The sequence below is a fragment of the Emydura macquarii genome, unplaced genomic scaffold, assembly GCF_026122565.2.
Source record: "Emydura macquarii macquarii isolate MOO-44397 ecotype Brisbane River unplaced genomic scaffold, CSIRO-AGI_Emac_v2 contig_2988, whole genome shotgun sequence".
In the NCBI taxonomy this organism is placed as follows: domain Eukaryota; kingdom Metazoa; phylum Chordata; order Testudines; family Chelidae; genus Emydura; species Emydura macquarii.
The window spans coordinates 5,137,738-5,150,697 of NW_027133125.1; the positions used below are offsets into that span (position 1 = coordinate 5,137,738).

The 12,960-nt window shown below is 55.6% G+C and overlaps 1 protein-coding gene across 2 annotated transcripts in view; it reads left to right on the forward strand.

The window, feature by feature from the left end:
- The window catches only part of TTLL4 (tubulin tyrosine ligase like 4), a 34,408-nt gene extending 21,456 nt beyond the window's left edge, over positions 1-12,952 (forward strand). For both annotated transcript variants that reach the window (XM_067570077.1, XM_067570076.1), the window contains 8 exons: positions 826-924; positions 1,509-1,643; positions 2,156-2,293; positions 3,919-4,021; positions 5,252-5,462; positions 9,360-9,430; positions 10,079-10,161; positions 10,693-12,952. In XM_067570077.1, coding sequence (XP_067426178.1) covers positions 826-924; positions 1,509-1,643; positions 2,156-2,293; positions 3,919-4,021; positions 5,252-5,462; positions 9,360-9,430; positions 10,079-10,161; positions 10,693-10,855 — 1,003 coding nt within the window. In that variant the 3' untranslated portion in view covers positions 10,856-12,952. The remainder of the gene's footprint in view (positions 1-825; positions 925-1,508; positions 1,644-2,155; positions 2,294-3,918; positions 4,022-5,251; positions 5,463-9,359; positions 9,431-10,078; positions 10,162-10,692) is intronic.
- Positions 12,953-12,960: the final 8 nt, after the last annotated feature.

A 12,960-nucleotide genomic window follows, 5' to 3' on the forward strand; every position in this document is an offset into this window, starting at 1 on the left:
TTGGCCAAGGTTAGAGGGGGGTCACTGGCAGAACTGGGAGTAGAACCCAGGTCTCCTGACTCCGGCTCAGTGCTCAGTCCCCTAGATCACATCTGCCACACACCTTGCTAAAAGACAGTGGCCCTGCCGAGCGACCCGCTGCCCTGGAACACTTACATTTCAGGTCTGCTCTGCGAAGTCTCCCTCAAAATGGCACCATTGACACCATGGTTGTGGCTCAGTTGGTTCAGATCAATTTACCTATAAAAACATCTTCGCGCTGCCACCCCCGTGAGCTCTCCCGGAGTCTCAGGATCATGCTGGGTTCTGTCTGACTCACGAAGCATCCCCTATGGGAAAGATTCTGCTAGTCGTTTTCTGCCTGATTGACATCTGTGCAACCCTTTTATCTCCAGACTCTGTCCTCATTAACCTTTCCACCCCACCGCCCCAATTTGGGGGTGCAGAGGTCTAACGGAGCACTTGAGCAGCTGTATTCCTGGGGGCAGAATTTAGCTGTGCCGTTGGAACTGGGTTAACAATTCTGATGCATGTGCCCGATTAGGCAGAATGTGAGGGGAGGGTGTGGGGTTCTGATTCTGTGACGGGGGCCCTGCCCGCCTGCTGCTCCAGCCCTGATTGATTGTTTCCTGATGAGCCATGGCTCGCTTTCCTAGGGGAGAGGGCCAGTCACTTAGCTAACTGCAGAGCAGGGAAGCACTCCCAGTCCCCCCCCCCCCACCTTTAACCTCTGATGTGCTGGGACTGGCGAGTCATGGGAGGGAACGCCAGGAGGCAGTGCCAGGCCTGGGGATCTGGTGACTCCCCTTTGCTCTGTCTCCGCAGGGCACTGAAAGCACTTTGGAGCTACCTGAGCCAAAAGGGGGTGAACAGCGAGGCCATCTGGGAGAAGATCAAGGACATCGTTATCAAAACAATCATTGCGTGAGTCCTGCGGGCCCCTCCCAGCCCCCCTCTCTCTGCAGGAGAGTCCACAGCAGCTGTTGCTGTTTGCAGCTCCCTTCTTTCCTGACACCACTGTGCTCTGCCTTAAAGCCGGTCTCTTGGCTTTCCCACCAAGCCTCCCTTTGTTCAGCTTACTAGCCTTGATACCGCAATAGCAGCCTGCGATAAGTGGAGAGAGACTGTAGGTCTGTGGGAGTGAGTCTCTGACCTTGTGTGCCCAGGAGGGCAGCGTGCTCAGTGCTTCACGTCTCTGCTTAGCCTCCCTGACCCGTCTCTGGCTGGGGAGGAGGCAGGGAGAAAAGCTTTCTGGTGCTGCTGGGGGGAATCTTATTCTTAAGGCAGATCCTCCCAGCCTTGGGCTGGAAGATGCTTCTTGTGGATCCTGCTCGTGCTGTGCTAGGTGGGAGTCGCTCGGGACCTGAATTTAGATCCAGGCTTGGCGGCATGCTGCATTTAAATGCCTGGGGAGTAGTGCACAGCCTGGGAACGTGCTGTGCTGCAGGTGGCTTAAATGCTCCGTGGCCTCCCCGTCCGAAACCAAGCCCCTGCTTCCTTGCTGTCAGGTCCGAGCCCTACGTCAACAGCCTGGTGAAAATGTACGTGCGGCGTCCGTACTGCTGTCACGAGCTCTTTGGCTTTGATGTCATGCTGGACGAAAACCTCAAGCCTTGGATCTTGGAAGTCAACATCTCCCCCAGGTAGGTCGCCAGTGTCCCCCCGCATCTCTCTGCGCCGGGTCGGGGGTGACCAGCGTGTGCCAGGTCCGTCGTTAGCCCTGCGCCCGTCTGCCATGGAAGATGCCCACTGCCGTAAGGGATGGCTCGGCGGTTCCTACGTTCAAGATGGCAGGAGTGAACGTTATGAGCATCTCTGAGCTGCCCATTGGCACCAGCGAAATGAGTTCATGGTTCCAGTTTTTACCCGGGCACCAACCATCCCCCTTAGTCCTTGAGAGAGAAGCTGAATTCCCTCTCAGCTGTGCTTTGTCTAGGGCAGGTTGTGGGACGTTAGCTCAAGGCAGTGTGAGGCTGCCCATGCTATTCCTTGCTCCGTGGAGCGGGGGCGCTAGTCTCCAGCTTTGTTGATTTCATAGTTGCCACCAGCATTAAATCAAACTGAACCCAGACAAGCTTGGGGAGGCGGGCGGGGCTGCCCAGTCCCTGGAGCCTCCAGCCTGGAACTCAGACAGGTCTGTTCACTTTCCTCACAGCCTCCATTCCAACTCGCCGCTGGACGTGAGCATCAAGGGCCAGATGATCCGTGATCTCCTCAACCTGGCCGGCTTTGTCCTGCCCAGCGTGGCCGAGGGGACTTCGGGCACGGGGAGTGCCAGCAGTTCCACCATCAGGTCAGGGCGAGGCTTGAGAAGGGCTTGGCTTTGTGGCCTCTTCCTTCCTGACCCTCTGACAGGGACGGGTGTGTCCGTCTGCAGGTGCTCCATGGCATTTTCCTCACCGCGGAGGCTCTCTGCCTGGCTGACAGAATAAAGTAAGGCTGACCCATGGGAACGTGGCCTGTGGCTGCCCTGATCTTAACACACAGGGTTAGCCTGCAGAGCACCGGTTCCAGCGTACCCCATTAGCGGTGAGCCTCCTGTGTGTAACCAGCCACTATATTTCCTGGCTGGCATTTCCAGTATTAAACCCTCAAGGCCTTAGTGGGCCCAGAGTGGCACCACGGCAGATTTTAATCACCCCCTTGCAGGTGCTCTGTTTCCCTGCTAGCAGCTACATGACCAGATTTAGTGCTGTGAGGTGCATCTGGGGCCTACTCCTTACTTCCGTCAGAAAGGATGGGCCATTCTCGGTGCTGTTACCGCATTAAACATTTCCTCTTCCGGGCGGGGGAGGAGAGGTTTCTTGTTGCAGGTGAGCACTCCTTCGGGGTGTCAAGGAGGGGAGATTATATGGGGCGCTGGCTGTACTTCTGGCCAGTCTGTAGCCTGGCTCCAACCGTGAGTTCTCATGGGCAGTTGTGCCTTGTTTAGTTTGCAGTTAGTCACTTTCCCTGCACTTCGGAAAATGTAGCCTACAGTCTGTATTCAGGGACTGGTCACCAGTGACGTGTTCCTCCTGCGATGGTCTGGGCACTTGATTATGGCATCTGCATAAATCTGCAGCGTGTGGCTTGGAGCCGCTTGGCGTTGGCTTTTATTAAAATAGAACAGAGGTGTGAGAAGAGGTGCTGACCGCTCTTCTGTCCCCAACTCCAAACATAAACCTAGCATTTTACTACTGCAGGAGCAGCATCAGGTCTCCCCACACTTGGTGTCGAAATGAGCCTGTAAATGTTTCACTGAGTTGCTGTCATGTTAACAGCTACTTATAACAGTTATGGAGTAGGTTACTGGCATTGCAGAGTCCAGAATTATCTCTCGGTGCTTCGGTATGGGCTGGATCTCTGGTCAGTTAACATTAGCAGTGTTTCTCCTCTGCCGTTCAAATCCTACCTGGCCACCTGCTCTTAGAACTCCCAAGCCAAGCCAGGTCAGCGCCAGGAATCCCTCGGAAGCGTTGTTAGTCATTCGGTCGTTGGCTCTCCTCCCTTTTGGACTGAACCAGTGCCCCAAGCTTAGATGCGACATCTGGCAGAGGAGACCCAAAACCAAGATCCTGATCACTGCAGATCCAGTCAGCTGTTAACCCTGGTCCGGCTGCTTTCCATACCCAGCAGTTACGTTTTCTCCCGCTGTTCCAGATGGCTGTGAGGTGACTCTCTGCTTCCTGGCCTAAGCCCGCTGTGTGCTCTTAAGCTGCTGCCGTGGGTCATTGATTACTGATGTCCTCCCACGGTGTCCCTGACCACCTCTGCAGGCGTGCAGCTCACTTGGAAGAAAGATGCTGTTGAGGGGCAGAATGTTACCCAGGGTGTCTGCTGGCTGATCTCAGTGTTCGCGGTGGAAGCAGGAAGTGCTGACTTGGCTGAGCTTGTCCTTTGGTGGGGAGGTACTGACTGCATGTGTCCTTTGTTTAGCCTAACCAGCACCACGAAGGAGAAGCCGAAGTCGGTCCCTGAGCAGTTCACAGCAGAGAAGATGAAGAGAGCTTATTACTTGACACAGAAGCTACCTGATCAGGTGTGAGGCACATCTCTCCCCCAGCACTCGCCATGGCTTCTTCTGTCTCGCTCCCCCTGCCCCCTGATGAGCTGTCACGGTGGCATGTTCCCGTATTTCAGTTCCCTGCTGTTTATCTTCTCCCAGTGTCCTCTGACTGGGACAATTGGGTGTCAGTCCAGTTTGTCCAATGCTGCTGCTGCTTCTCTGGAACTTATGGTTTTCACCCTTTATTTGCTTAAAAATCTAGCCGCCCAGTTTCCTCAGCGGTGTTTTCATGCCACAAGTGAGATGTTTGCAGTGGTTAAATCCTGGCATCCCACCTCTCCCCCTAGCATTGTCATTGTCACGGCGTGATAGTTACCTGCCAGGTGCCCTGACGAACAATTCCTCAGTTGTGAGAGAGAGAGAGAGCGGGACAAATGTGTGTGTGCCGTTGTTTGCCGGGGGCAGGGCTCAGCAATCTTGGGGCTCACTTCTGGTTTATATCGTATGTTCCTAAAGCTCGTGCTTCAAGGTTTCAGTCAGACAGGGTCAGGAAGAGATGTTCCCCCTCCCCCCCCCAGTGTATTCAGGGAGGTTTTTAAATTTCTTTCCTCTGAAGCACCAGGGATGGGACATTGGGCGGGGATGGCTGGGGCTCTGAGCTGACTCCCATCACTCTCCCTCTTGGGTGCTGGGCTGGCTGGTTCTTGCTCACACGCGCAGGGCCTAGCTGATCGCCGTATGTGGGGCCGGGAAGGAATTTCCCCCCAGATCAGATTGGCAGGGACCTTGGAGGCGTGTCACTTTTCTCTGGAGCGTGGGGCAGGGTTATCTGGGTCTATCTCATCAGTTCCCTGCCATTACGGGAGCACTGGTGCACCTCGGCCCCTCCTGCTCTCTGCCTGTGGGACGTAACAGCCTAGTCTCCTGTGGGCTCTGATCTCATGCCCGTTGTTGGGTTAGTGTACGGGCGGCCTGTGATATACCGGAGCTCAGGCTGGATGATGTGGGAGTCCCTTCTAGCCTTAAGCTCTATGGGGCAGTGCTGGGAAGGTTTAACCATGGGACTTGGAGAAGGGGAATCTGGTTCCAGCTCTGCCATGCCAGCAAGTAATTAACCTCTGTGCCTCAGTTTCCACCTGCTTAATAGCTGCCTGCTTCTCAAGGGATATCCGTGCACTGCGATCCTAGGCTGAAAAGCAGTGTGGGTGGGGGGGGCATGGGAATCTCTAGTTCTTCATGACCCTTGTGTGCTCTGGGCTGCAGGATTTCTACTCTTCCATCCTGGACATCCTGACTCCGGATGACGTGCGGATGCTGGTGGAGACGGAGGACGAGTTTGCTCGGCGCGGACAGTTTGAGCGGGTGTTCCCGACCCGGATCTCCATGCGGTACCTGCGCTTCTTCGAGCAGCCTCGCTACTTCAACATCCTCGCTGCCCAGTGGGAATTGAAATATTGCTTGAACAAACCCAAAGGTAACCAGCTGCCCCTGGAGATCTCAGCCCTGGCGCTCCCGCCTCTGATGCTGGACCAGGGCAGCCCCTGCTTGTGGCTCTAGATAGCTAGGACAGCGAGCTGAGCAGAGCAGGCTGTCTCCACAACAGCAGGGGGACGCTTGTTCTGTTGGGGACCTGGGAGGAAAGCTCAGTGGTTATGAAGTTCGGATCACAAATACTGATCAGCCATCAAATGCGTGGAGAGCCCAAGACGAGGCAACCCTGAGAGGTGTGTGCTGCCTGATTTCCGCTGGCCAGGGAGAGGCTGTCTTGTCCCCTGGGTCACCCAGTGCTGTATTCAGAAGCAAACACACCAGGCCCCTGGCCGGTCAACACCTGGCCTTCTGCGTAAGGTTTTGGTGCCAGCTGACTGCCCACCCAAAAGCTGCCATTGCTTACCTAAGAGATCCATGCGTGCTGCACGCAGCGCGTTACCCGCCTTACGCCCACATGCCACGGTGTGCTTCTGCAGGGCCTGCTGTATCTCTGATGTTGGCTCATTTGTTTGTAGTAACTGGTTCTGAGCAAGTGGCCACAAGTAAGGGTCAGTATGCCATGCACCCAGTTGTGGGCAGAACCCCCCTGAGCTCTGGGCTGTTCCCCTTTGGGGGTGTCACAGCTTGCCCTTCCCCTGTGCATTAGGCTAGGCTGCCCCTGTCTCCTGCAAAATGAGCACGACCCTTTGGCAAAAGCACTGGTTGGTGCTCATGGCACCCATTAGAATTCGCCATCACTCCCTATACAGAGGGGCCACAAATCTTCCCTGCCCCCCCTCCCTCCCCTCACCCGGAAGGGCCACATGCTGCCTCCAGATACAGAACGCAAGCCTCATTGTGAACTTCTGGTCATGTCACAGGACCAGAGAATTTAAAACTTTCTCTCCATTTCTGCTGTTTGAGGAGTAGTTTGGGTACTGGCATTAGACTCGTCAGTTTCGCTTAGTTCTCCTTATTTTTGCTTGCTGGTTCCCGTGCACCGGCCCTCTCCCATGGTTTGAGATCCCAGCACTACAGGGGAATGTTCAAATTGTTTTAAAAACCCTCGGGAAACTTCTGCGGTCTGTTAGGATTGGTTCGTGCCAGGCAACCTGTGAAGTGGGGGAAGAATCGGGCCTCTGTTCCCTTCTTGTGCTGTTGTGGATGGTATGAAGAAGGAGGGGAGGATTTTGCCTTTTAAATGTTAGAAATTCAGGTCTTTTCGTTCCTGGAAGACTGTGTGGGTGATCTTCAGCTAACAGGATTGACACGGGCTATCAAGGTGAGGGGTTGTGTACATGAGGGAAAAGCCTGGAATAGCTTTGGAAGTGGATTAATCTAAACCGCACGAGGGCACTCAGCGTGGAAAAGCGTGGCTTGAGCACAATAGTTATGGTGCTTTAAATTCACACCCAAGCTCTTTCACGTGAACTTGTTCGTTTAGACCAGCCCTTACGTGACAAGGGAAGTGATTTCTCTTTACTCTGTTTAAGAGTCTATCAAACACCCTCTAACCACTTGGAGGCCGATCTTTGAGGCAGCATCGCCCTCCCATCCACTGAAGAGCTGACCTCGCCGTGTCCATTGCAGACCTCGGAGCGTGCCAGCAATATCAGAGATCCTTCTAAACAAGCAGGGAAGCAAAAGAACCCCCTCCAGTCGTTTCCTCTGCGCTGAGAAGGGCACAAACCCAACCTTTCCCCAGAAACTCATGGACATTCCATACAGTTCCCCGTAGAAACCAGCCTTTTTCTGGCAGGGGATGGCAGCTGAATGCAAAACACGTCCCACTGTCACTTGTGGAGCGATTGGGCGGTGCAGAGGTTTCAGGCTGAATTGCCTCTCATCTCTCCCAAGCTGCAGAATGCATTTTCTTCAGGATACTGGGATGTGTTGAAAGGTCACTGAAGGACAGCATTCAGCTCTGGCCAAGAACAAGCCCTTCTTTAGATGTCCCAGTGTTGGGCAGCAGAGCCATGGTAACTCCAGCGGGGTGGCCTCACGTTGTCTCGCCCGCATCCCCTGGCTTCTTAAATCTCAAGGCAGCTGAACTTCTTACAGCAGTTCCCAGCCGCCAAGAAGGGGACAACGCTGGCTCTGTGTTTGGCTTTTTATGAAGCCCTTTTCACAGCTGGGCTCCATGTAGAATGCAGCTGGCAGGGAGCCTGGCGAGGGCTTTGCGGCATTTAGGATTGCTGAACTGGGCTGTCGCTGCTCGGATATTGTCACTGCAGGTCTAATGAGCCCTGTGATGAGAGCAGGCTGCCTTGGTGCCGTTAAAAATGTAATATCCCTTCCTCTTCGAGATGACCTGCGTGTGTTTCCGCTCCTGGGACATGCCATGGGCAGAGTTCAACTCAAAGAATTCCAGTCACGGTCATCACCTTTCCCATCCAGCTACCCAGACTGTGCGTTGCTAGTCTCAGAGCTCTGTAAAGGCGGGGGGTTGTTAGATCGCAGCTTTTCTTCACATGAGAGGGACTCTGATCCCGGAGGGAGCAGATCAGCTGGATTTGGAAAGAGACTGAATGTTTTTGTGGCCACTGTTTGTAGCTGCCCCGCTAGGAGAGGGTCACCAAATCTCCTCCTTCAGCACAAGAATGAGAATATTCATAGATGATCTGGAAAAAGGGATAAACAGTCAGGTGGCAAAAACTGCAGATAATACAAAATCACTCAAGATAAATAAATCCAAAGCAGACTGCGAAGAGTTACAAAGAGATCTCACAAAACTGGGTGACTGGGCAACAAAATGGCAGATGAAATTCAGGGTTGATAAATGCAGAGTAATGCACGTTGGAAAACAGAATCCCCACTATACGTACAAATGATGGGGTCTAAGTTAGCTGTTACCACTCAGGAAAGAGATCTTGGGGTCACTGTGGCTAGTTCTCTGAACACATCCACTCAGTGTGCAGCGGCAGGCAAAAAGCTACCAGAATATTGGGAATCGTTAGGACAGGGATAGATAATAAGACAGAAAATATTGAGTTGCCTCTGTATAAAGCCATGGCATGCCCACATCTAGAATATTGGGTGCAGAGCTGGTCATCCCATCTCCGAAATGATATATTGGAATTGGAAAAGGTACAGAAAAGGGCACCAAAATTGCTTAGGGCATGGAAAAGATTCCATCTGAGGAGAGATGAATAAGACTGGGATTTTCCAGCTTGGAAAAGAGATGACTAAGAGGGCATATGATAGAGGGCTATAAAAGCATGACTGGTATGGAGAAAATGATTACAGAAGTGTTATTTACTCCTTCTCATTACACAAGAACTAGGGCTCACCAAATGAAATTACTAGGCAGCAGGTTTAAAACAAACAAAAGGAAGTATTTCTTCACACAAGGCACAGTTAACCTATGGAACTCCTTGCCAGAGGATATTGTAAAGGCCAAGACTATAACAGGGTTAAAAAAAAAACTAGATAAGTTCCTGGAGGACAGGTCCAGCAATGGCTATTGGCCAGGATAGGCAGGGATGCAAAACCATGCTCTGAAGTGTCCCTAGCCTGTTTGCCAGAGGCTGGGAATGGCCGATGGGATGGATCACTCGATGATTCCCTGCCCTGTTCATTCCCTCTGCAGCACCTGGCGCTGGCCACTGTCGGCAGACAGGATACTGGGCTAGATGGACCATTGGGATGATGACCCAGTCTGGCCGTTCTAAGAAGCTGCTGACTAGTGAGCTAGTACTGTTCCTAAATTGTCCTGGGGCATTATGGGGACGTCACCTTCCCCGAAGCACCCCATATTGGCCATTGCCAGGCTCCAGGGGCCGTGCTGGCAAACGCTGCCGTTTCTGGATGTGGCTGGGGACGCCCAGCGTGGTGTGGATGTGCCACGAGCACAGACTTGTCTCTGTACAAACGCTCTTACTGCATGTCCGTCCTTGTCTAGGTTTGGATCTGTTAAGAAACTGGTGTCTCAAAGGGTACCTCACCGGGGCAGGGATGGACTTGGCCCAGATGGTGAGTGTCTTCCTTTGAGCTGTATCGATCTGACTGTCCACAAGGCTGTCCCTCACCGTGTGTCTGAGACGGCCAGGCAGCGCTCTGCTCCCACCCAGGCCGGGAGAGGGATTTGGTCAGCAAAGGGTAACGGCCAAGTCCTCTAGGGCACTCCATTTAATGGGCCCTGCGAGTGCAGCCAGGGAAATGACCGTCACCCCAGTGACCATGCTGCTCAGCTGTTCTCCGGCGTCTGCTTCTCCCGGCGGCACCAGCTGTCGTCTCCTGACAACAGCCTCCAGTTGGTCACGGTGCAAGCAGAGCGCATCCAACGGCCTGGCCGTCCCCCTGACGCACAGAGCTGTGAAACAACTGCCTTCTCCCCACCCACCTTCAGGGAAGCCAACAGCCCCGAAAGGGGAGATCTCAGTACCGGCCAGGTCCGTTCTGGTGCCGAGGCTGATGTAGTGGCCTGCCGGTGCGAGTCAAAGATCGCAGCGCCGAGATACCGCGCGTGAAAGGCGCCCTTGGGAGCCACGTTCCTTCCCTGCCCTGCGAAGGGGGGAACAGCAGAGCCAGCCCAGGGGTAGCCGCTCTCTGAGCTGAGGGGGGAATTCTGCCACGTGCCGGCTGCTTGAAGCACTGATTGTCTGTCTTCTCCCCTCCCAGTGGTCACTGCCGAGGTCTCACCTCTTCCCGAAGAGTGACGTCCACTTGAACGGCTTCTGCAAACTGGAACCGGGCAGATTCAGGTGAGTTCACTCAGTCTGCACTGGGCTGCTGTCCGCAGGAGCTATGGCAAGGGGCAGGGGCGTATTGAAAAGGAGTTGAGACTGGCGGGGAGAGCAGCGGTGGGTGGGGAGGAGGCGGATCTGCCCAACCTGCCTTGGCTGTGTAAGGAGCAGTCAGGCTAGGCTGATGGCACCGGGTGTGCGACTGAAGGTGTCTCCTGGGATCTGAGCACCCCGCCCGCGGGGCTGGACTGGGCATGGCGGGAGCTTGCCCGGGGTCAGGTGTGCAGGGCATGCTAACAGCACCCACAGCTGCTTCAGAACTAGCAGACCCGTCCCGTCGTCCAGGGTGCACTGCCTCTCCCCCACCGCGGCTACAAACTCCTGCCAGGCGGGGTCAGCTGCAGCTGCCCCAGTGAGGCGTGGCTGGGATGTTTGCAGGCATGGGCAGATGCGAGCTTTTCACAGCTCCCCTTTCCCTGTAGCTCCGTGGCCTTTGCCAGCCGCCTCCTCCCCCGGCACTGAGCGGCCCGATGTTCCCTTTCCCCGCAGCAAAGCTCTCCTTTCGAGGGATGCCGAGGAAGCTGCCAAGTCCCTGGAGCCCAACGCTTGCACGCAGAGTTTGCCTCTGATCAGATACACCGGCGCAGCCCTCCAGAAAGCTGTCATCCCTCAGACGCTGAGCCGCCTGTCTGACTCCACCCTGGTCATGTGACTGAGAGCCGCCGTCCCTGTGCCCGGGTGCGGGGGACGGACACACACACTCACCTACCTCAAAAGGAGACGCTGGCGCTGGAGGCCAGGAGAGTCGTGCGAGGCTCCCGGGCTGCGCGCTGGCCAGAGGGGTATTTTTGGAGAGGGGTTATCACTTGGCCGAAGGGATAGATGTTCAACGTCTAGTTTTTAAAAGAAAAGAAAAATCTCCAGCCGCCGGCGCTTCGGGCAGTCAGGTTTGTTTCTTAGCGCAGAGGAATTGCGGGCGCCTGCGGGAGTTTGCGAAGCCGCGTGTGCCTCCCCTGCAAAGTGCCACTGCTCCCGGGGGCTGGTGGGGAGGGTCCCAGAGGCTCAGCGGGGATACGGAGCCAAGAGGCAGGGGGTCGTTTTGCTTTGTTAATGTGGGGTTTAACCAGGCCGAGCTCTCACTCGTATGGTTCATCGCGAGCTGGTCTCCCTCTGCCCCGGGTAGCCCAGCAGGGCTGAATCCCTGTTAGCCGGCAATCCTGGGCTGTGACCCAGAAACGTGGCTTGGCTGGGGCTGGGGCAGAGGCCTCGGGCTCCGTTGTTGCTACTTTTCTCCTCTGGAAGGAGCCGACTTTGGGGTCTTTTTTATCAGTCTCTGCCCTAGGGGAGCAGCCCCTGCGTGTCCAGAGCTCTTAGCAAACCTCCCCCTGCTGACCCCATGGGAAACCACTTCAGGTTAGGAGTCAGGGGGTTGGCACTGCACTAGCCTCTGGCAGCAGCTGCTGCTCTGCAGAGAGACCGGCAGGGGCCCTTACACTATAAAGGCAGCCCGGGCAGGGGATCCCATCACAACGGGCTTGTCTCCTGCTCCGCTTACAAACACTGTTGCAGGCTGTAGTGTACACGGTCCCTTTGCCTTGGGGTTTTTCTGAAGCTTTAGTGCTGCGAGAGAACCAGAGGAACGGCCCCTCGAGGGGAGCCGTTGGCACTGGGCTGTACTCTAGTGGAGATGGGCCCGTCTACGGTACATGCACAAAGAAGGTTTGCAGCTGCCCTCTGCTCTGAGCCCAGCGCCGGTCTGGGAGGCCCCCCCCTTCTCTGCCGGGCCCTTTTTATCTGCCTTTTCCGGAGGATCTATTAAAGTTTAACACCCTCTGCTGCTTTTACTGCTTGGTTTAGCTGGGCACAGTCTCCCTGGTGAATGATCAGACAGAGGGACAGCTCCTCCTACTCCTTTCCTGTCTCATCCCGACCCCCGCCTAGCCCAAGGGAGCGCACAGCCTGTGTTCTGACCCCGCTCTTTGGTCTGCTCTGTGATCCCCTGTCTGCGAGGAGGTTCCTCTCTGGGCTGTGTCAACATGCTGCCCTTTTACCTAGGGGTGACGGGGCGCGGGCGGTGGCAGCAGCAAGCTCTGCTAATCCAGCCCTTTGAAGCAAGGTCGCCAGGGTCCCGGTGTTTGCCTTTCTTAGCCGTGTAGGTACTTTGGCACCTTCCAGCCGCCTCGCAGCAGGGTGGGGCAGGGCACTGCTTGTGTGACGACTGACAGCTCCCATGCTGCCGTGTGATTGAGCCCGGCCACTTCCCATCTGTCCCTGGCCCCGGGTTCCAGGAGGCTCTTTGCTTTTCTCTGACGTGGATTGCTGTTGGTGCGGAAGGGACGGTGCAGTTCTTGGTGGCTGGGACCCTGCGGCCTTTCTCCTTAATGTCCCCCTCCCCCTTGAGACTCAACCCCAGCAGCTAAAGACGACAAGTCCCAGCACGCGGTTGTCTGTCTTGGCCTGAGCCCCCGTGCTCCTACAATCCCGTTGTCTTATTAAAGACGAGGGGTGGCTGGCTGCTCGGTTATACAGAGCCAGGGCCAGCCCCCAGCGCGGGTGTGCGCCCTGCCGGGTGCCTTGGTTCCCACTCCCGGACACGCTGCATAAGGGGTGGGATCTCACTGAGCTGCGCGGGTCTCAGGGGAGATGGAAGCAGCAGGTGCCGGGGTAGGGGGGTACCGGCGGCAGAGCTGGGGACCAGGCTGTGATTCAAATGCATGGTGCTGCCAGGCTGGCGCTCGAGGGCGTGGGCAGGGCTGACTGCTCCTGGCTCGGTGAGGTCCCCGGAGCTGGAGCCACTGTCCCAGCCTCACTGGAAAC